The sequence below is a fragment of the Podarcis muralis genome, chromosome 1, assembly GCF_964188315.1.
Source record: "Podarcis muralis chromosome 1, rPodMur119.hap1.1, whole genome shotgun sequence".
Taxonomy (NCBI): Eukaryota; Metazoa; Chordata; class Lepidosauria; order Squamata; family Lacertidae; genus Podarcis; species Podarcis muralis.
The window spans coordinates 29,660,344-29,683,492 of NC_135655.1; the positions used below are offsets into that span (position 1 = coordinate 29,660,344).

General features: G+C 45.3%; 1 protein-coding gene across 5 annotated transcripts; it reads left to right on the top strand.

Moving 5' to 3' along the window:
- Positions 1-769: 769 nt before the first annotated feature.
- On the top strand, positions 770-21,337 carry VIPAS39 (VPS33B interacting protein, apical-basolateral polarity regulator, spe-39 homolog). 5 transcript variants are annotated; one of them, XM_028718604.2, is made up of 20 exons: positions 770-1,476; positions 3,028-3,120; positions 5,679-5,775; positions 6,468-6,611; positions 7,550-7,588; positions 8,124-8,188; positions 9,241-9,297; positions 10,564-10,656; positions 11,684-11,717; positions 12,611-12,713; positions 13,084-13,111; positions 13,444-13,571; positions 14,225-14,300; positions 15,340-15,474; positions 16,312-16,353; positions 16,682-16,771; positions 17,248-17,334; positions 17,783-17,872; positions 19,136-19,240; positions 20,574-21,337. In XM_028718604.2, exons 2-20 carry the CDS (start codon positions 3,028-3,030, stop codon positions 20,592-20,594), a joined length of 1,527 nt encoding a protein of 508 aa, XP_028574437.2. In that variant the 5' UTR covers positions 770-1,476; the 3' UTR covers positions 20,595-21,337. The 5 variants fall into 5 exon arrangements, with proteins under 5 accessions (XP_028574437.2, XP_028574445.2, XP_028574455.2 ...); XM_028718612.2 differs by having other exon boundaries at positions 770-1,376; XM_028718596.2 differs by lacking the exon at positions 770-1,476 and adding an exon at positions 1,822-1,843.
- The last annotated feature ends 1,812 nt before the right edge of the window (positions 21,338-23,149 follow it).

Sequence of the window (23,149 nt, forward strand, 5' to 3'; positions counted from 1 at the left end):
ACGTTATTGGGGCAGAGTGCATAGACGTAAAAGCAGAGTCTATATGTTGCCTGCCTCGCTTCTGGGTGCCGCCCTCCTTCTCCTGGAGCAAAAGTGACAGCTCGCTGTGGCAAATCCAGGATTTGAAGCGAAGCCGTGAATTGGCCAGCGGCCGAGTGTCCACCAGAAACAAAAGCGAGCGGCCTCTCGACAGGCTCTTTCCTACTCAGACCTGTTTTCGCGTGGGAATTAAGTGTTTAAAGACTTGAAGCCGCATCTACGCCGTCTAAGTGAGCGTCGGGTTGGGGCTGGGGGGGGGTCTAGAATTTCATAATCTCTGCCGGGAAGCATAGCTGTCAACGTTTCCCTTTTTTAAAGGGAAATTCCTTTATTCCGAATAGGATTCCTCGCAAGAAAAGGGGAAAGTTGACAGCTATGCTGGGAAGTGTCGCTCTATTTTTGGAGAAAATCCAGCTTCCTTTAACTGAAAGGGAGGAAGTTCACCGCGGAAGTGAAGGACTGCGGTGGTGTGTAACTCTTCGTTTTAATCTCTGCAACTCAGCCTGTGAGGCACGTAAAGGCCTCGAGAGACACAGGTTCGGACTGGCCTCCCACTGCCATGTCGACGTTCCTTGGCGTGTTTCACCTTGGAGATGCCAAGAGACAGGGAGACGCCGCCTGCCTGCCGGCATTCATCCATCCCTAACGCTGGGCTTCTTTGGACTACAACTCCCGTCATCCTTGGCTGGGGCTGATGGGAGTTGCAGTGCAAAACCACTGAGGGGGTGGGGCAAAGGTTTCCCGCCACGGCGCTGCGGCGTTCGATCCAATGCCCGGGCTGTGTGCGTAGGCTTAACATTTGCGCGCCACTTTAACCTTTCCTTACTTCTGTGGCTCCTCCCTGCTTCTGGTTCCTCGCCTTGCCCCTTGTCTGGGCCGGAGCCCTTTCACTCCTAACCTAACGAAGCAACACAGCCCTTTTCAAAAGAAGCGGCGCGTAAACGGAGTTTTGCCTCCGCCCATGACCCGTAGTGACAGAAGCGGAGCGGGGGAGGAAGGAGAGCGAGAAAGGCTCGGCGCTGAGGGCAGCCCGGCTTCCTGCCTGGGAAGCGCGGCACAGCCTCTCCCGATGTAAAGCGTCGGCCTGAGAAACGCCGCCGCGCTGCGCTCTGTAGTCGAAACCGATGGCTGGGGAACCAGCTGGAAAACTACCTCTCCCGTGATGCTTTTCGAAAGCAACCGCCTTTCTCTTTCCCTGCCTGAGGAGCCGAGGAACACGGCCCGCAGAAGGGCGCAGGGCCCAGCGCCGAGCATGGACGGGGGACCTGCGTGGTGCTGATCGGATCCCTGCCCGGCTGGTCGTCGCTCCCCGCCCTGGAGGCCCTGCTTCTCCGAGGGTAGGCGGCTGTCTTCTCCCTCCGTCGCGGGAACGGGGTCTCCGGCGCTTCCTCTGGCGGGGGGCTTTCTGAGCGAGGAGGCGCAAGACCGTGTCCTGAGGCAAGTGGAGATGCACCGGGCTCCTGCTTTCTGCCTCGCCCCTTCCTGGCGCTTGGGCTTGGCCAGAAGAGGTCCCAGCCGGTTATCTCATGCCCACCCCCACCCCGCGCCAGCAACATTGGCTGCTGCTATTTATACGGGGTCATGGACACCGGGATCTTCCGCCCCTGGGGACGCTGCCGCCTGAGGCAGTCGCCTCACTTTGCTTCATGGGTGGGACGGCTCTGGTCACCCGTGTTGCCTGCTGCTGCCTTACATTCTAGCATAGGCGTCTCTCTCTAACCCTTTTCTCTCTTTCTCTCTAATGAGATTGTAGTCTAATATAGGCAGAGAAGCAAGTAATGGAGGAGACGCAATGAAAAGAAAGGTTGGGTGGAATGGACTTGCATGTTTCTTAAAGTCATGTTGCAGTGGAAACTTATGGGGAGGATGGGGCTACTGCCCCCCCCCCCAGCTGTGGAGGCCAGTCCACCCAATGCCAATGGGGCAGTGCTCCAGCAGCATCAGTCCAGCCTTAGACAGCTGCCAGCCTATTTGCCTTCTTGCTTATATTCAGTCCAGGGAGTGGCGCTTCCTGTCAGCTTCCTCCTCCTCCTCCTCCTCCTCATAGAACTGAGCAAGGAAGAGCAGGAAGGAGACGAAACTAGAATGGGTTGGCTCTACCTCACACTGATCTTGGTGTGATGGGCTGTTGGCCTCCTTGACTTCTGCCTTGCCAGCTGCAATGGGCACCATTCACCACTCTCTCTCCCACTAAGTGGTGGGAAGTTAAGGCCAAATATCACAAATGCAGATTTGCTTGCAGATTTGTTCTGGCAGCAGGTGTAGGATTGCCTCCTGTGTCATTTCGAGTGGTGTGTTTTTAAACATGCCCTATTGGTCAGATCGATCAGTTGCTCAGTGAAAGACAATAAGCTTCAGAGTGAGCCAGTAAAAATAGATCAGCTGTACCTTGAAGCTGTACTGATTTCTAGCCCTCCATGAATTTAGAGCTATTGTATGCAAATATTTGATTCAGGATTATTAAACTGTGGCATCAAGAAAACAATTGTAGTGTCTCTGAGGTTACTCTTGATGCCAGTTTTGGCCACACTTCTATGGCTGGTAAATCCGCTTTGCTTTACTTAAAATTAACAGCACAAACTGAGGAGCACTTCTCAAGACACTTCCTAGGCAAAGTGCCACTGAGAACTTAACCAGACTTTAAAAAAATAAACCTATAATTGATCTGGTACCATCATTACACAGTCTTTGCTTTTCCTTATCTGTTTGCTACGTCCTAAGTTTATTTTGCATATTCCCTGATGGTCAATGCATTTTTGAAAAAACAAAACAAAACAGAAGACCTATGGTGTGGGTCTCTTTCTGAGGAGTTTGAACAAATGCAGTTGTATTGTAGGACTTGGCTGTAGTCAATGGATTATGTGATGTGCTCTGGGTGGAAACTGGAAGCATGTAGATATGGGTCATGGATAGTGTGGTGGTCAGGGATTATTTCTTAATTGACCAAAGGTAATATATATGCAGTAAAGAAAAAAGTCTTATTTTCAGATGAACAGAATAAAGGTTGATGAGGAAGAATACTGGCACAGTTCCAAGTGTAAAGCATTTACGTTTGATGATGAAGATGATGAGCTCTTTCAGGTACAGTTCCTAGTCAGAACAAACTGAGAATGCACTATGCAGTGTCTCCTTGCCTGAAATGTTAAGGAAAGCAGAAATCTGCATATAGTGTAGTCATTTTAAAATTATTGATAGATATCTTTCCATTGAAGGAATTGTGAAAGTAAAATTGAGGAATTGCTATACAGTGGTACCTTGGGTTACGTTACCTTTGGGTAACGTAATTTCGAGTTACAAATGCGGCAAACCCAGAAATATATACTTCCGGGTTTCGCCGCATCCACAGAAGCGGCGCCTCCGCATGCGGACTTTTCGGGGTAAGTACGGACCCTGGGACAAATTAAGTTCGTATCTGGAGGATGCACTGTATTTATATGAGCAGGAAGTATCATGCATGATTGAATGTGTACACTTCACAAGATATGTGGCACAGAACTGGGATTCCTGATCATCTCATTCTTCACTCATTAGCAGAACACGTTTCTAGCCCTTGTGGTTGTGAAGATGTGCTTGAAAGTGAGCTTGCATCTGCAGGTTCAGAAAATTGGTGTTGTGCAGAAGCATATTTCCCTACATCATAGCCTCCAATAGTCCTTACTCCAGATATATATTTTAGTCTTTTCTTGCCACATCATTTTTTCAAAGACCTATTTTCCTGCTACTAAATTGTTCCCTGCCAAACCATTTTAATGTCTTATAAAAGTTGAAAAATGGGTACCCAATAAAGCAACGTAATAGTGCTGCAGGGCAAATAGGCCTTATTTTAAATGAGGTGTGAACTTGTCATATAACATTCTTTCACAATTTGCATCTGGTATATAAGGATTTGTTTGACTTTTTGTGGGTGGCATGTGTCTATAAAACTTTTATCTACATTTTGAAATGAGTATTTTAGATTTTAAAAACTATTTAGAGGTCTTTTGTTGAGTAAGTGGTACAGTGGTACCCCGCAAGACGAACGCCTCGCGAGACGAAAAACTCGCAAAACGAAAGGTTTTTTTCGTTTTCGAGTTGCCTCGCAAGACGAATTTCCCTATGGGCTTGCTTCGCAAAACGAAGCTTGCCCCGGGGACAGCGGGTCTTCTCTTTTGAAGCAAGGGGCGGCGGGGAGATCGCTTCTCCCCACCGCCCCTTGCTTCAAAAGAGGTCTGCCCCCGGACCTCTTTTGAAGCAAGGGGCTGCGGGGAGATCGCTTCTCCCGGTGCTCCGAAGCGGGGTGGGGGGGGCGGGAACACCTGCCCCAGCCGCCGGGCTTCGTAGCGCTGCTGCGAAGCCGGGCGGGGGGCGGGAACACCTGCCCCAGCCACCCCGCTTCGGAACGCTGCTCCGAAGCGGGGTGGGGGGGGCGGGAACACCTGCCCCAGCCGCCGGGCTTCGTAGCGCTGCTGCGAAGCCGGGCGGGGGGCGGGAACACCTGCCCCAGCCACCCCGCTTCGGAACGCTGCTCCGAAGCGGGGTGGGGGGGGCGGGAACACCTGCCCCAGCCGCCGGGCTTTGTAGCGCTGCTGCGAAGCCGGGCGGGGGGCGGGAACACCTGCCCCAGCCACCCCGCTTCGGAACGCTGCTCCGAAGCGGGGTGGGGGGGGCGGGAACACCTGCCCCAGCCGCCGGGCTTCGTAGCGCTGCTGCGAAGCCGGGCGGGGGGCGGGAACACCTGCCCCAGCCACCCCGCTTCGGAACGCTGCTCCGAAGCGAGGTGGGGGGGGGCGGGAACACTTGCCCCAGCCACCGGGCTTCGTAGCGCTGCTGCGAAGCCGGGCGGGGGGCGGGAACACCTGCCCCAGCCACCCCGCTTCGGAACGCTGCTCCGAAGTGGGGTGGGGGGGGCGGGAACACTTGCCCCAGCCACCGGGCTTCGTAGCGCTGCTGCGAAGCCGGGCGGGGGGCGGGAACACCTGCCCCAGCCACCCCGCTTCGGAACGCTGCTCCGAAGCGGGGTGGGGGGGGCGGGAACACTTGCCCCAGCCACCGGGCTTCGTAGCGCTGGTGCGAAGCTGGGCGGGGGGGGGGGCGGGAACACCTTCTGAAGGCGGGCGGGGGGCGAAAGTCTTTGTCCCCCCTGCCTGCCTTCCCAGGGGCTTTTAAATCGCCCCGGACAGCGGAGAACTCCTCCGCTGTCCCGGGGCGATTTTAAAATGCCGCCCGCCAGCATTTTAAGATCGCCCGGACAGCGGAGAAGTCCTCCGCTGTCCCAGGGTTTTTTAAAATGCTGGGGGTGGGAAGAAAAGCCCTTGTCCCCCCCCCCCCCAGCCTTCAGAAGAGGTCCGGGGACAGTCTGTCCCCGGACCTGGTCTGAAGGCGGTTTCCCTAGGAACGCATTACTTGATTTTCAATGCATTCCTATGGGAAACCGTGCATCGCAAGACGAAAAAACCGCAAGACGAAGAGACTTGCGGAACGAATTAATTTCGTCTTGCGAGGCACCACTGTATATAAATTTTGATGGATAAATAAATTCAGCTTGTGCACAAACATAGAATACATCTGTTCTTGGGATACCGGTTCTTTAGAATGAAAGTGTACAGTCTATCTGGATGGAATAGGGCTTGCCTTCATTTTCACTTTGGTTTTGTTCATAGCTGAAGGAGTCAAAACGAACAGTGAACAGCCTCCGAGATATTGTAGATGATGACGATGATCTTGAGAAGTTCAGCTGGAGTGGGGAGCCTGTGGGCAGTAAGTGGAGCAGAATGTTTTTGCATCTATCACCCATTCTTTGAATCTGAATTTGATTATTGCTGCCCTCTGTCAAGAAAAATCTCATTAGAGCTACACCTACTAGGAAATATGGCCTAGTGAGGTTTAGTATGCTTAATGTTGAGCAGGAAAAGTGTCTAATAGTTTCATACATTACCACAATTGTTTATTTTGCCTATTTCGTGCTTGAATTCCCCCTACCTCTGTTTCTGACAAACAAATGCAGGGAATAAAATGACTGCTTCTTTCAAAAACAAGTAGATTGATGGTACATGGGGGGGGGGGCAGGAATCCAAACCATGGTGTGTTTTGTGAAAACCCAGCTTGTTCCCTTCACTCATTCTTCACTACTTACCCCAAATCCTGAGTGCATCATTCCTATGAGCCTCCCTATCAAAGAATTTCCCATGAAGGTAGTCTGTGCTTTGAATATTCCTGATTTTCCTCTGTTTTCCATATGTTTTCCAAGAAAGAGTTTTTTAAATATCAAGGGTAGTTTAAGAGTTAAATGTCTCTTATGAGGTGATGATTTAGAAAAGTAAAACATGAGAGCTAGGCCCAAAAATCATGTATTCCAGAATCAATAACCCTTCTCTGCTCTAGAATTTTAAAGGCCTCATCTTATACTTGCTAGAGAATTTACTCAGATTGTGGTCTTTTTCTCTCCATAGGCATTTCCTGGTCAATCAAGGAGACCGCCTCCAGCAGCAACAATAGTGCTGAGGGAAGAGACTTGGGTGGGCAAAGAGGCTCTTCTTCATACGGAGCATTTCCCAAGCAAGCCTCTTCTTACTCACTGAGCAGCTTTTTCAAAGGTAGGACCTTTACTGGGACTTAGAATCACAGAATTGTAGAATTGGAAAGTACCCTGCAAGTTTTCTAGTCCAGCCTCCTGCAATGCAGGAATCCCAACTAAAGCATCCCTGACAGATGACCATCCAAGGAAGGAGAGATCGCTAGCTGCCAAGGGAGTCCATTGCACTGTTGAACAGTTCTTACCATCAGAAAGTTCTTCCTGATATTTAGTTGGAATCTCCTTTCTTGTAACTTAAATTCATTGGTTCAGGTCCTATCCTATTTCTTCCATGTGACAGCCCTTGAGATATTTGAAGATGATCCAAAGGGTGTACAATTATATTCTGATTCTTTTTATTTGGTTTTGCTATTAGTATAAAAATGGGGAATTCGTGGAAGGGAATTTGGGTCGACCTTAGAAAAAGGTTTTAAGAAGGAGTATTGACGTATAAAGACTGATGTATATAAGGTAAAATTGGATACATAAAATGAATTAAATATAATAATGAACTAAATATAATAAGGTTAAAAATTGGGGATAAGAACTTGTTGAACTAATAAATGGAATACAAGAAGGGGAGGCATGGGGAAGTCGTGGAAATAGGTTATTGAAAATAAGGATTGTAAATGTTGAGTCTTTTTAAAAAAATTTCTTTTTTCTGGACTTTTTTTGAAAATTTCAATAAATATCTTTTTTTTTAAAAAAAGAGAGATATTTGAAGATGGCTACCATATCCCAGGCTAAACATACCCAACTCAACCATTCCTTATAAGGCTTGGTTTCCAGACCCTTAATAATCTTGGTCGCCTTCCTCTGCATATGATCCAGCTTGTCAATACCCTTCTTAAATTGTGACTCCCAGAACTGGACACAGTATTCCTAGATGTGTAATGGGTTTTCAGTGTGTGGTGATGAATCTACCTTTCTTAGCCTTTCTTACTTGCTCTTTCTTTTCAGGAAGAAACAAACATGGGAGCTTTCAGTCACTTTCAGATGGTAAGAATCTAGATCTTTGTCCCCAGATTGCTTGAATAGTCGGCTTCTCCTTGCACAACACAGTGGAAATTGGCTCCACTTTCTCCATTTCCCTGGCTAAAATTCTGACCATCTCTCTCCTTGAGTACTGCAACCTGCTTCTTTCTGGCTTTCCCTTCCCATCAGAGTACTTCCATATCTATTCAGAGTCCTACTTCCCAAACAGAATATATGGGAAGGTAGCTAACAGAGAGTAGCCTCAGAGATCATTATATAACTGTACCCTTGAAGCTGGCACTCCTTGCTCCCTTTTGGCTTTTAGAAAGAAGGTGATAAGTTGTGTTTGTTGCGGTTTAGTCATCCAGGATTTTCGTTCTAATGTTTTTACAACTTCTGGTTGTAACTGATGCTGTTTTATTGTGACTTCATAATTTTGATGGTGCTTCTGTTCCAAATGCAGTGTTTTTGAGCTACTTGGTGGACCAAAATGACATGGAAAGGAGGGCTCTAAATTGTGTGGTTTTTTAATAAAAAAATGCTGTTGTTCTCTCTTCAGCTCTTACAGACACAGGATTTAAAAGTTACGCCCCAGAACTGCGCAGACCAAAAGCAGACTACAAGGTAGGTATATTTTTGGTAGCCTGGATTCAGGACAACATTAAGGGGGAAAGGGTTTGAAGCTGCAAACACTCCTCTTCTTCGCCAAGGGCTGCTCTCTGGATGCTCACTCCACAGAGACTAGGGCTGTGATGCTGTGCATGCTTATTTGAGTGTAAGCCTCATTGAACATACTTGGATGATGTCAGGAGGTTTACAGCACAATCCTGTGCATGTTCCACTCTGTTCAAGTGGTACTTGCTCCCAGGTACTGGTTCACAGAATTGCTGTCTTAGAAGCTCTCTACCTTTAATAAGCAAGGAGATTCTCTCTAGTGGGTGGAAAAGGAAAATGGGGAACCATGCTCCTGCATTGTCCCTTTTCTGGAAACTGCCATCATAACAATGTATTAATTTTGTCCATTTAAATAATGGATAGCAAATCTCACTGAACATGTTGGCATCAGGGACAACTAATGTGTAGTGGGCATCAACCTTTATTTTTTTACATTTATATTCTGCCTTTCATCCAGCCTGGAACCCAGGGTGGCTTACATGGGGTTTCCAGGCAGTCTCTGCACTGATCAGACCCAAACCTACTTAGCTTCTGCAAGGTGGTAGCCTTATGGGGCCTTCAGACCATACCCAGGGACCATGCAGCTCTTCGACTTTCTTTCACTGTCAGTGACCAGCGGCATAGCCTGGCACGATACACATTCAATTTTAAGCCAATCCTAATGCATGGCAGACCATATGCACACCCCCCCGCAGGCTTGCAGCCCTTTACTTGCAGAACATCTTAAATATGTCATCCCTCCCACAAAGCTGTCTTCACAGGCTGTGGCTGCTTTTATTGTGCTGTGTTCCAGACATGTCTTGGGTGCTTTTGCAAGCAATACTAGTCGCAAATGACTCTCCTATGAGTCATTTGATGGGATGCAAGCAATGTTACTTCTCGCACCCCACTGTTGGGGTATCTCAATCATACATATAAGACGAAGGAGTTTGTCCTAATCTGTGCTTCTCAAAATATTTTGAGTGTTAAAGGCATCATGGTTTTGTTTTGTTACATTTCAGGATTACAGCAGTGACTGGAGCCCTAAAGACACAGTAAGGCGGCTGCAGAGAGGCAAGGTGAGACATCTTCCCTGCTTCTGAAAGGGCCAACCTTTGAATTTTTGGGTGGTGCTCCCATGCATATCCATTTCTTCTGCTCCTGCATGTCAACGCTGGAGATGTGGCTGTTGGTGGCTTTTCAGAGTTCTCTGTAAAGAACAGCCCTGTAATTTCCCTGTCTGAAAAGGAGGAGTTGAGGTCCTGCAAATGTCAGGAATGCCAGGGGATTATAGCAGAGGTAGCAGTCTCTGCTCCATAATTGAAGCATGTCCCAAATGGCAAGGAATAATATGTTATTTCACTGACAGCTTTGGAGCAGGTATCCTGAGAAAGCATCCATAGATCTGGTGCAGGGCTCTTGATGCTTTCCGTTGGTAGATCAAAGGGGAACTAAGTTATTTTTTGTGAATATAGAGGTAGTACATAAGCTGCTCCTGGCTGCTTTAGAACTGGCAATGAGCTGATATGCCACACAACATCTGTGTTTAGGAAACCTTTCTGTAACCTTTAGAAAGTGAATTCTTTGTTCCATTTTAGTCTTAGAGGTTAGGATGAGAAATTGGGGGTATAAGAAAGGAAAGTTCCCAGGGGCTATAAAGGCAACTACCAGCTCATCAGTTTATACAGAGCTGATAGTTTATCAGCTCTGTAGATTTAGGCCAGGGGTAGTCAACCTTTTTGTACCTACCGCCCACTAATGCATCTTTCTTGATAGTTAAATTTCCTTACCACCCACCAGTGCTCGATGGAAGGAGGATTCAGCTTGTGCCGTAGAACCCCCTACCGCCCACCTAGAATCCTGAAATGCCCACTAGTGGGCAGTAGGGACCAGGTTGACAAGCCCTGATTTAGACAGTGGGTTCCTAACAGAGACTTTGCGTAGTGATCTAAGGCCTGCAGTTGGGATAGAATGACCAAAATTCTTTTTCTGAAAGAGGATTCCTGTTGTACAAATCCCCAGTAAGGACTACCTCTCAGTGTGTGTATCTGCTCACATTGCAAATTCATGGACATAGAAGCACATGATAAGCTGTGTCTTGGTGGCTCAGAATAATTTTAATTGTGCCAAGACTACCACTCTGGCAACAAAGGCTTCCATTGGTATGTTTTGGCTCCTGAACCGCATGGAGAACAAATGACACATACAAATGATTAACCAAGTGCAGCTCCACTTCTGAGGAGTTTTATGATGAGCCACCTGTGTAGCTGTCTGTCTGAAGCAGGCCTCCACTCAGATAATCCAGGTTCCTCTCTAATCCTTCCATTATTCTCATTCCGTTCTAGATCTGCTCACTGGAGAGGTTTCACTCCCTACAGGACAAGCTGCAGCTACTGGATGAAGCTGTTGCAGTGCATGATGGGAATGTCATTACAGCCGTAAGTGCTGTGATCTTAAAATGTAGGGCAGAACAGGATGGGAGATACATGGCTACAGCCTAGTATGATCCCATTAACTTCTGGTTCTGTGGCCATTTGCATCTGAATGTGGGGGGTTTTACAATCAGTTTTCATATATTGGTTCTGATTAGCTGGAATTGAGTTTTAGATACTGGTTTCGTTGATCATTGGAAATATTAGGTTGCATTTTAGGAGACAAGGCATTTCCTTAACTTCCCTTGCCTCCAAGGATATGAGGTATAAATGAACCTTATGAAGCTCTTTGAATATTTTCCCTAAAATGTCCCAAGGTCCAGATGCCATGTAAATGTTTAGGTTTCTAACGCAGCAGAAAAACGCAAGTGTGCTTTTTCATATACAAGGTTCCACTATAAGTCACCTCCCAATTAGGTTAATGAGATGGGAAAGATTATTTCCCTGACGCCTTTGAGAACTTCTGCCTGGCTAGTTTATTCTCCTGGGTTTTGTAGGCCACTAGCTTTACCATGCGTATGAAATCAGTTTCTCTCCAATTCTGGGCAGATACCACAAATCAGGAGGGACGCGGGTGGCGCTGTGGGTAAAAGCCTCAGCGCCTAGGGCTTGCCGATCGAAAGGTTGGCGGTTCGAATCCCCGCGGCGGGGTGCGCTCCCGTTGCTCGGTCCCAGCGCCTGCCAACCTAGCAGTTCGAAAGTACCCCCGGGTGCAAGTAGATAAATAGGGACCGCTTTCTAGCGGGAAGGTAAACGGCGTTTCCGTGTGCGGCTCTGGCTCGCCAGAGCAGCGATGTCACGCTGGCCACGTGACCCGGAAGTGTCTCCGGACAGCGCTGGCCCCTGGCCTATAGAGTGAGATGGGCGCACAACCCCAGAGTCTGGCAAGACTGGCCCGTACGGGCAGGGGTACCTTTACCTTTACCTTTACCACAAATCAGATGCTGTCGCATCTGCTTCCTAAGCAACCATTTCCAGTTATGCCTCAGGATTGTGGCAGAAAATAAGCACCTTGTTGTCCATTTTCTTTCAGATCCTAATATTTCTGAAGAGAACCTTGAAGAAAGGTATGTGTGCCTGAAAAGTGGCTAGACCCAGTGGCAGGGGGCCAGGGCAGATTGGCTGTCTTTCCAGACCATTAAGATTACTACTTTTTTTTGCCTCCTTATCACAGCATTTGTGTTCATCATAATTTTAGTGCCAACAACTAGAAGGGGATAGCTTTGTTTGGAGTGGGAGGGGAACAGCCTTGCTGCAGAGGTTGACTATAGCGGCACTTTACTAAGCATGGAGAGATTGGGGGATGAGGATTGTTGTCACTCACCATCAGAGATCTGATGAGTACCATTTGTGCATCACGTTCTAGACCAGGCTTCCTCAGCCTCAGCCCTCCAGATGTTTTTGGCCTACAACTCCCATGATCTCTAGCTAGCAGGACCAGTGGTCAGGGATGGTGGGAATTGTAGTCTCAAAACATCTGGAGGGCCAAGGTTGAGGAAGCCTGTTCTAGACAGCATTATTGCAGCTGACATATTGGGAGGGAGTGGTGGATGGAGAAGGAGCTGCACTTCCTCTGTGGCAATATTTTGCCTTTTGGATGGTTGGAAAATGCAATTTATTCACCTTGGAAATGGTGCCTTGACACAGACATTTGGGATCCAAGTAAGCCACTGAGTTGACAAAAGGCTGCCTCAGGTGACCGATTAGCACTGACATTTGGATTCAGTGCCCAAAATCAATAACTTGATTAATCCAAGAGGGCCACAGTTTAGGCTTTCACCTGTTCTGACAAACCATATGATGACAACTGTGTGCATCCCAGACCATTAGCCACCTGTATTATTGGAAATGAAATCTATTAAGATAAAAGAAAGTGCCATCTTCCTGCTAGTACCTGATGTGAATGAGAATGATTCACTCCTGACCAGGCCAGTCAAGCACTTCTTGTCTGTTCATCCAGAAATCCTGTTCAGAGAGCTGGAGCTGCGGCAGGTGGCCTTGCGCCATTTAATACACTTTCTCAAGGAAACAGGGGACCAAAAACTCCTCCTGGACCTGCTGAGGTAAGATCCCAATGGAGCAATTCTTGTTTTGTAGGGCAGTTTTACCTGCCAAGTAATATGTATAAAAATGCATATGCTAGAGTCAAATGTACGTAAAAACTCTTATATCAGTGAAAATAAGATACAATGATGCATTATATTCAGTTGTTTTGCGAGAATGTGTATTTTGGAGCAAAAATAGAAAATTTGTTTATTAGCAGAAATTCACAGTCAAATGCTGATGAATTTTCAAGAGGACTTAAAAAAAATCACAAACTAATGTGAAAATCTGGGGAACTGAATTTTAAGAATGGAAGAATGAGAAACTGAAATGGAGAGATTTGCCCATCCTTAGTGCTTAGCAGGACTGATGCTTGTTTTTCCTCTGCAGGTTCCTGGACAGGACAGAGGAGGTTGCAGTGAGTATCCATCATGCCCTGGCTCACTTCTTATTTATAGGAAACAAAGATGTCCTGAGACATCCACTCAGGGCTGGCCCCAGCAAACTGAAGCAGCTGCCTCAGGTGGCAGAATCCCATGGGGTAGTACCCCACAAGCATTCCTGCTGCTGCCAGGGTTGCAGGATGGCTTCTGGTGGGATCTTGCCAGAAGCCACAGCCACATAACCCCAGGAAGCGAGGCTTCAGCTGCAGGGAGGCGGCAACACCTTCCCATTGCACCTCAGTTGGCGAAACGGGACAGGCCACCCCTGTATCCATTCAGTATATATTTACTCTGCACATCCTACTAGTTTAAGTCAACCCTTCTTGAGCCTGCTGTGTGTGTGTGTTCCTGCCTTCTCCAGCTGACACAGTACCGTGAGCACCTGATGATCCAGGATGTGGAGAAACGAAAGGAGTTTCTGAAAGGTTGCGTTGGGTAAGTAGGTTATGCAGACATTAGTTTTTATAGGATGAAATGAGTTTGAGCCCTAGACGTGAGGTGATTGCCAGTAAGCAGAATGGCCTTACTGTTCCCACAAACCAGGAAGGGGAAGAGCAATGAAGAAAAGCTTTAAAATTTAGAAAAATTGTGACAGCAGTCCCTAACATGACGTTAGATGTGGAGAAATGAATAGAGAGACATTTCTCTCTCTCTCTCCTAGTACTAGAACCCAGGACCATCCAGTGAAGCTGAACAGTGGTAGGTTCAGGACAGACAAAAGTAGGATTGGGGAACCTGTGGCTTCCAGTTGTTGTTGGACTCTTTAACTTCCATCAGCCCTAGTCAATAGGACCAGTGGTCAAGGATGATGGGAGCTGTTGTCCAGGAACATTTGGAGGGCCAGAGGTCCCCCAACCCTGTTAAAGATCTTAGGGCCAATCCCTGGCATTTCCCAGTAGGCCAGAAATTGAAAGCAGCTCATTTTTAGGGTGGGCAGGGAGCTCCAAAAATAACCACCAACGTAGTTCATAATTTACGCTTCAAGATTGTCATGCACAACAACCCAATTGGAACTAAGGATGGACAAAATCAGCAAACCAAAGGGAGGGAGAAATCCAAAACTGAAGAGAAACTCTTCTCCAATTTAGGTTACCATTTTCATTGGAAGATGCTGCTCATGTTCAAGACCATTATACGCTTCTGGAGAGGCAGATCATCATTGAGGTAAGGTCTCTTGCTCCGCCTTTGGGCACATGTGACTGGGAGTTCTCCCTCCTGACTCTGATCTGTTTGTTGTAACACCAAAGCTTCCTACTTGGATTGAAAGGGGGGAAATTACTGGGGGCTTGGCTTAATCAAGCAAGTCACATCTGGGATGTAGGATGGCTTCCTTGCTGTAGCCAGTCCATCATGATAGATGCTGAGAGACTGTTTAGCCTTCAGGTCATGCTGATAACTTACAGCCCTGCACTGATTTATAAGACTTGGCTGTAAAAGATTACAATTCTTGCTTTTAAAGAAACAACCTGAAACTCCTACTGTTATTAATAATAAGTAATATGCCATTGGAAGCCTGTCTTTAATTATTTTTATTTTATTTCTGCTATTTGTATACCACTTAACCACCAAAGTTTCTAAGTGGTATACATAAAGATTACAAAAAGCATCCAGTGGATAAAATCATACAGTGGCTCTGTCTCTGATAACCTTCCACTGGCAGGCATTTTTAGACAAGCTTCGGGCATATGGTGTCTGGTATGGCTGTTGTCAGTTTGCTGAAATTGTTTCAACAATGTTTATCAATTTTATTGTTGTGTTTTACCTGTCTTTACCGCTGCATTTTTGTGTTTTGTGTCTTCTTGTTAGCTGCCTTGAGCACCATTTGGTGGAAAGGCAGGATACAAATTTTAACAAATATTACTACTTGCATTCCACCTTTCCTCCAAGGTGCTCAGGATGACATGCAAGAAGTTTCCCTTTTCCCTCCTGCACAACAACCCTGTGAGGTAGCTTGAGCTGAAAGACAGTGGCTGGACTAAGATGACTAAGAGTGCAGCCCAGTGTCCACTTACCTGGGAGTGAGCCCCACTACCTGTAGTGAGCCTTATTTCTGAGTAAATGCTTGTAGGATTTCTGCCTCAGTATGCCTCATGATTTGAGCTGAGATTTAAAACTGGTCATCCTTGTCCCTATTATATTACCTTATAATTATCCTTGTTTTTCACGCATCATGTTTTTTCTGGTCTCCCCCCCCCCCCCCCAGGTAAATGACAAACATTTAGAGTCAGCTGGGCAGACGGAGATATTTCGGAAGTACCCTCGAAAGGCCTCCATCCTAAACATGCCACTGGTCACCACGCTTTTCTACTCCTGCTTCTATCACTACACGGAGACTGAGGTTAGGGTAACAAATATGGCGGGTCCTCTGTATTAGTTACTGAAGCCTCATGCCCTGCTGAAGAAAAGGGGGAGCAAGATTTGGCTCACATGGCCTGGCCAACCAAAGTAGCCTGTTGCCTCCAAATTGGCAATATTCTGTTGCCAGTATTGCAGGATTTCCGAGAAAGTGAATAGCTGGTCCAGGTATAGGGATACTGTATGGGAGACTCCTTCCTGTCTTACGTACTTGGTTCAACCAGTTCACATTATAATAAATATTAGCTATAACTGGAAGAAAGTAATGCACCATTAGTAATGCAGTGGTTGTTAAAGGTTTGGAACATCATATTCCAAAAGTAGAATAATAATAATAATAATAATAATAATAATAATAATAATAATAATAATATAAAATAAAATAAAATAAAATAAATAAAGAGTGGCTAGCTAGAGGTTAGCTAACAAGTTAAGTGAGCATTGGGATTTTAAAATAATAATTTACTGAAAGGAAAGGTACAATGTACAGTTTTTTTTTGTGTTTGCAAATGTGTGTAAAGATGAACAGATGGATAGATGGATTAGATGTGAAAATGCTAAAATAAATTTTCTGGCATTATAGACTTTAAGTCAGTTCTTGATTTGTTGTGGCAGAGCTAAAGGAGACTAGGTTTTAGAGAGCATAGAGTGCAAGACTCGGACTTGGTCGTGAGAAAGAGGTGATCAGAATATTGCCAGTTTTCTATAAATTGCCTGCCATCTATAGAATAGAATATTACAGAATAGTTGAGGTACCAACTAGGATGGGTCATCGCTATCCCCTCTCCTTTGTTAAATTTGCCATGTCTCTTCCTTCCAGGGAACATTCAGTAGTCCAGCAAACTTGAAGAAAACCTTCAAGGTAAGCTGTCTGCTGGGTATAATATCTGTACATTCTAGGAGAGGGCAACACTGTTAGAAATGTGCAGTGGAAATAAGGCAAAGGTGTGCTTTGGGTGAAGGAATTAAGTCCTACAACAGATGACCAAGTCTAGCCGCAGCAGCTCAGTATAGCAAAGTTCATTGCACTGGCCTTTAGCACTTCAGTTTGGCATTGTGCCTTCCAGATATTGCTGCACTTCATCTAGTTGCTGGGTTGTACCTTAAGAATTGATTGGTGCCAACCAGGAGCTCGCAACCCAAACTGCTGTCAATGCCTTTTCTAACATTTCAATGTTTCTGCCTTCTAGATCCCAGACAAACAGTATGTGCTGACAGCCCTGGCTGCTCGTGCCAAACTCCGGGCTTGGCATGATGTAGATGCTTTGTTCACCACCAAGGTGAGTCAGGGTGGTTTTCTGAAAGCTTGGGTCAAATATTGGGCCTTCATTGGCTCACAGATCACCCGGGATCTGCCAATAGATCCCAGTCTATATACTTGCCACCTCTGCTTTAAGATACCTGCCCTCCTGTAATACACTAGAGATCATCTCATCCATCAGTAGATGCTTGTTTCAGGCCTCTTTCACTCTTTCCCTTTAAGGAAACAGACTTGAGAATACAGTGATAGATGTGGGAGGCTGTTCATAAAGTCTGCAGTCAACCTCCATTGGAAAAGAGTGGAATCCTCAGCCAAAGGAAGGATGCTTTTGCCATTTGAGTGTATAAGGAGGGGCATGCAGACAGAGGAGGAGCTGTCTTGAACATCCTTTGTTTGCTGTTAAGAGGTTTTTTGCTGCATTTCCCATCCTGAAATCTCTGGGTTGCTTTTGTCACAAGATCTAATGTTAATGTGATTTTCGTATTGTGATTTCAGAACTGGTTGGGCTACACTAAAAAGAAAGCTCCTATTGGTTTTCATCGGGTAGTGGAGATCTTGCAGCGGAACAATGCCCCAGTACAAGTAAGTGAGTGACTTGCCCTGTTTCAGCATACCAGTATCCTGCCTCTGAAGTTAGAGACTTCTAACTCTACCCTGCAATTTCTTCATGTATACCACAAGTATATTCATCTTCATTTGGCTGTGCATAAGATATTGGAAGGGACAAGCCCCTCTGGCTGTGCTTGGTTTTCCTACTCCATGATGGTTTTCTCAATCAAATCTATCTTTGAGTTAATTTATCTTTGTTTGACGCATGGGGTTACTGGCTTGACCGTGTGCCTTTTGCATTATATATATATATATATTTTTATCCAGAAATATAAACAAGAATAAATTTAAGCAAAAGCAACTCCTTTTGATGGAGGAAGGCAGGTGCAGAGAAATGTGGTTTACAGCTAAACTTGGGAGATGGAGAAGAGAAGTTTTGGGTAGCTCTGCTCTGTTGATGCTTCCTGTCTTTCTTATGCAGGTCTTACAGGAGTACGTGCGCCTGGTAGAAGATGTTGAGACCAAGTTGAACCTTGCAATGAAATACAAGTGCCATGACGTTGTTATAGATGTGAGTCCTTGCTGTGTGTGGTGAGGAGGAGGCAGCTCTTGTTCCTGACTGTTCTGGGTAGTTTGTCCTTAGACATAAGACGCTGCCTTTATACAGAGCCCAACCATTAGTCCATCTATCTCAGTGCTGTCTACACTGACTGGCAGCAGCTCTCCAGGGTTTCAGACAGAGGACATTCCCAGCCCTACCGGGAGATGCCAGGTGTTGAAACTGTTTTATACAAGGCAGCTGCTCTACCCCTGAGCTACATTTCTTCCCCAGAGGATAAGAACACTTTCTTTCCAAAAAGGTTGAAGTGAAAGTACTGATTCTCCACTGGGGCAGTGCTCTGTCCCAAGGTTCCAGATACAGACCAGTGTGAAAGATTTACTGATACCCCTAAGGACCCAGTTGCAGGGATTCCAAAGAAAGATGCCCAGAACACCTGAGTGATCTGTCCTAGTGCTTTATTATAGAGAGAGACATCAAGAGACTCACATACAACAATACAATGCTGGCTTCCTTGCTTCACCTCAGAATGGATGCTGAAGTAGCAAGCACCATGGTTTTATCCATGAGGGTTTAATATGTTAAGTGTTACTTATACAAAAAGCAAGCTGGCAACAATAATCCAGGTAACTCACCCCTGCCTTAGAGGCCCGTTCCCAACTCTCATCCATCTCTCAGATAAAGAGAATAGTTGGCAGGCAGCCAGTGGGCCTGGGTAACAGCTTCCCCTCTCCCAGTTATGCCAAAAGCTAAGGCTGTAAAGCAAGCACAGAAGCATATGTGATATGTAGCAACTCATACCAATTAATTCACGATGACGTTTACATGCCTTTCACCATTTGGTTCCACACAGGCAGCTTATTTACTTAAAGCATATCTATTCAACTTTCATCAAGCAGAGTCCAGGGCAGCTAGCAGACAACAGAAAATTAAAAGAACACTATAGTACAAAAGCAAAATAATAAAGATGACAACAAGGCTAAGAACAGTGGAGTAAAAACCGCATTCTTCCACCAAAACCCAATTCTATTAGTAAGAGTTTCCAGCAGAGTTAAAAACTATTTTCTAGCAATGCTTAAGATGCCCAAGTTTCAAAAGCTGTCCTTCTAAAAGGAATGCCTTGATTTGATGGTGGAATGCCATTAATGATGGGCCAAAGTCAGTGTCTCCTGGGAGGGAGTTCCAGAGTGCAGGCACTGAGAAGGCCAACTATGCTCTATCACTCTGAGATAGAGGACTGCCGTGCACCTTAGCTGGCTTTTGCTTTTTAACTAGACCTACAAAGACTTGAAGGATCGTCTCCAGTTGATGGCGTACAGATGTAAAGTTGATCGGGGTTCTCCAGCAGAGGAGAAGATTGATAGCATCCTCAGCAACCCGGTAAGAAAGAACAACTCATTCACACAGTTTGCTCCAGGGCCGTCTTTAGCATATGTGGTGCAGGGGTGCAAAAATCCGCCCAGCACCCCCAATTTTTTTTGGGGGGGGCAGGTCAAGGTTGTTGAGCTTTTTATAGAGGGGCAGCTCATAACTCATAAAAAGCGGCAACAATAACTCCATCTTTCCATTTTTGTGATCATGCAAAAATGAAAGACACCACTAGGGGGCGCCGCCAGATACGTTGATTCTGCAGCTCTTCCGCAAAAGAGAACAGAAACGACCCATCAACCGCAATCACCGGGGGGTCCCGGTTAAGGGCTTAGGCGGCTTCAGCGGTGGCCGCCCCCCAGAATTTGGCGCCCGGGTGCGCCGCATCCCTTGTGCCCCTGGGTAAAGATGGCCTTGGTTTGCTCTCATTCCGTTTTTTTCCAGGTGCCAGCTTTGATTTAGTTGCAGAAAGTAAGGTTGAGCAATAAGGGCAAGCAGAAGTGATGTTGGGAAGAGCGGTTGATAAATGTTTAGTGATCCTACTGTTGGCTCTTGTCACAGCTTTATCCTTTCATTTTCTCATGTGTGGTAGACATCGTCAAACTCATACCACATGCCAACTTTTTTTTTTTTTGTAAGGGGGACTCTTGTGAGATAGTGGTATCACTTTTATATCAGGGCAAAACAAAACAAAAGCCAAGTATCTGTGTTCGTTTATCATGCCAGGCAGTTGCTTTTGAGAGTCAACTGTTAGCTTGCATCTTTCCCCCTGCTGCCTCCAGAAATCCAATTCTACCTTTCAGATTCAATTTCATTTCCATTTTACAGTGTAGTAGTGACTTGTAACAGTATACAGCTAGAAACCCAAGAAAATTCAGGACATGATTTCTGTGTACAAAATCCTTCTCCTAAATCAGAAGCTTAAAGACTTAATCCCCTTTAATGATACAGATGGCAGTAAAACTTACCTTCTACTTAATGGAGATGATTTGTGCAAGTTAATTGCTTGTTGTTTGCTTTCCTATATGTCCTATAAGCTTGTGTGAAACAGGGCTTCTAACGTGGGTTTTTTATTAATCCATTTCAAGCATTAACCCAAGATTGCTGGCTCTTCTGTTTCTACCGGATTGTCACTTAGTTGCACTGAAATTAAAGTCTCATATCTCTATTTTGGTTAAAAGATTAAAATATATAATTTTACTCCCATTGTTTTCTCACAAATTGAGTATGGAGTCCTGTCTCCCCATCTGTTTTGACAGGTGTAGGTTCACTGGCTGTTGTCCAGGCAGCCGGGAGGTGTGATGATATTTGAAACTAGCCATATCTCATTCTGTTTCTCTTTCAGCAAATCCGATGGAAGAATTGAGAGCTGCTCACTCATCATGGAAGAAGCCTGATTTTACTGGAACAATGAAGGCAAGCTGCCAAACATAGCTCTGCATTGGTTTTAATCCACTGCCCAGATTGTAGCTGGCTCTGCTTTTGGATCCTGGGACAGAACCCAAAGGAGATGTTCAGCCAACAGAACCAAAGCTAAAAAGCTGAAATCCAGCACTCTCTTTTCAACTTGACCATATGATGAATAGAACATGATTGCATAAATGAGAAAAGTAAATGTGATCAAGAAACTGGCACCCAAACACTTCTTGCAGACTATCTGTTCATCTGAGTCAGGAAGGACGGCTCCCTGTGAAATTGTTATTTATAGGAATTGTTTCCAGTCCTTTCATTTTATCCAGGTCCAAAGTGCGGGACAGTGACTGCTTTGATAGGATTGAAACTCAAGATAATTGGGACTTTTATTTAACTGAGGAAGGGCTGTATAGAGATTCTTCAAGGCTATCTAACCCCACCCGTGTTCTTCTCCCCAGATCATTGTATAATAACCACTTGCCTTTAGGCCAAGGAGAACATAAAACCAATTCTAGTTGGAGACTGACCAATATGCTTCTTGGACAATGGTTGCATTTTCCCTCAGCAAGGGCTAATAAGACTACTTGTTCTTTGGTACTTCTTTCATAAAATGTACCACAGGCCTGGATCCCTTTCTCTTCTGCCCTCTTTCTCCTTCATTTTTTCCATTCCTGTAAATAAAGCTTTGCCTCCCTCTGTGTGACTGCAATGTGTTTTCTTGCTTTTTTTATCTTGCAAAAGTAGAATAGCCAGCTGGGGTTATCATGGGGTTGTACCCTCAAGGGATTATAAGTAAAATGGGAAATTATTATCTAGGGACTCTAAAGCATTTTTGTCCACTGTGACTCTTCAGTGAGAGGACATACATACTTTTTTATTTATATTTATGTTTATATATTAAAACACCACTCAATATTTTTTTTAAAAAAACCCTACAAAATATAAAACAGAAAAATCAAGAAAAACCCAACTACAAAACATACAAAAGTTTAAATACTAAAACACATTAATATTACCTCAACTTTCTAAGCATCTGGGTGTTTTTTTATTATTATTGTTATGTATTAAATTCCTATATGGCCCTTTCATCCAAGGATCACAGGGTGGTTTAAGAACACAAAAAATGCATAACATAGTAACAAACGAGCAATAACCTCCAGTGTGCATACTTGTCTAAAGAGTGCAGTGAAGATGCCTGCTTGATCTCAATAGGGAGTTCCAATAGGCACTGTCGCATTAAAGGATCAAGTTCTTACAAATGCAGAATGGGTATGTGGGCACCTGTAGTGCCAGTCCACCAAACAAAGCAGTCAAGTGGGCACATATGGGATAAGGTGATAGGTGTTGAGATTCCTGCATTGCAGGGGCTGGACTAGATTGCCCCCAGGGTCTCTTCCAATTCTATGATGCCACAGGCATTTCAGTATAGTGATGTTGATTCACGCTGGACTCAAAAGAATTCACTTGCACATGTATTGGAAGCTGCTTTAGCCTGAGTCAGACCAATGGTCCATATAGCTCAGTATTACCTACACTTGACTAGCACTTGACCATGGTTTCAGAGTGTCTTTCATAGTCTTACCTGGAGAAGCCAGGGACTCTTAACTGGGGACTTTCTTCAGTTGCTCTACCACCCTTGCACATCCTGTTTGCATATTCCTGCCAGGCCATGCAAAGCAGTAAGCTGTTGAACTTGGAACTGGGAGAGAAGATTCAAACTCCCATCTAACCACTAGAAGCAAGCTTTAACACTGACTATTTTCAGATGTTCCTTTAGGGCAGCCTTTCTCGACCTTGGGTCCCCAGGTGTTGTGGGACTACAGTTCCCATCAGGGCCAGTGGTCAGTGTTTATGGAAGTTGCAGTCCAAGAACATCTGGGGATCCAAGGTTGAGAAAGGCTGCTTTAGAGTATATGAAGAGAACAGCTTTAATGTATGGTTTATACATAAGCTAGTACCACATGTGTCAATCGGCCAATTCTGGTATGCCTGGTTTTAAAGTTTATATTTTTAGGTAACTGCATTCATTTCCCCTGTTTTGCTTTAAGGTGAAAAATAAGGCAAGGAGTTTTGCTTTTTGTAAGTTGCCCTGGTAATTTCTTATGCATTAAAGGTCAAGGATATAAATGTTCCTTGTGCCTGTCTTGGAAGGCACTTCAACCCCAAAGGACACAAGGGACAGTTAGTCTGGAACACATAATTTAATGCAAGAGTCATTTTTAAAATAAATTGAATTTAGTTTAGAATTTTCCCTTCACACATAAGCATATATTGTAAGAGTAGAGAAAGTCAGCCACCTTAGACTCTACAGTCATAATGGCTGTTCATACTAAATAACAATTTTCAACACAAGGTAGCAGATTTAGACAAAGATGTCTAAAGCTCTGGAAAGTTCATATAAGACAGTTCAAAGTAGTCTGTACCTTTTAAAGAGTTGCTCAGATTCCCTGTAGGGAGGGAAATTATTTGCTGTCTCCTTTAAAGGCAGTAATTATGAAGTCATCACGT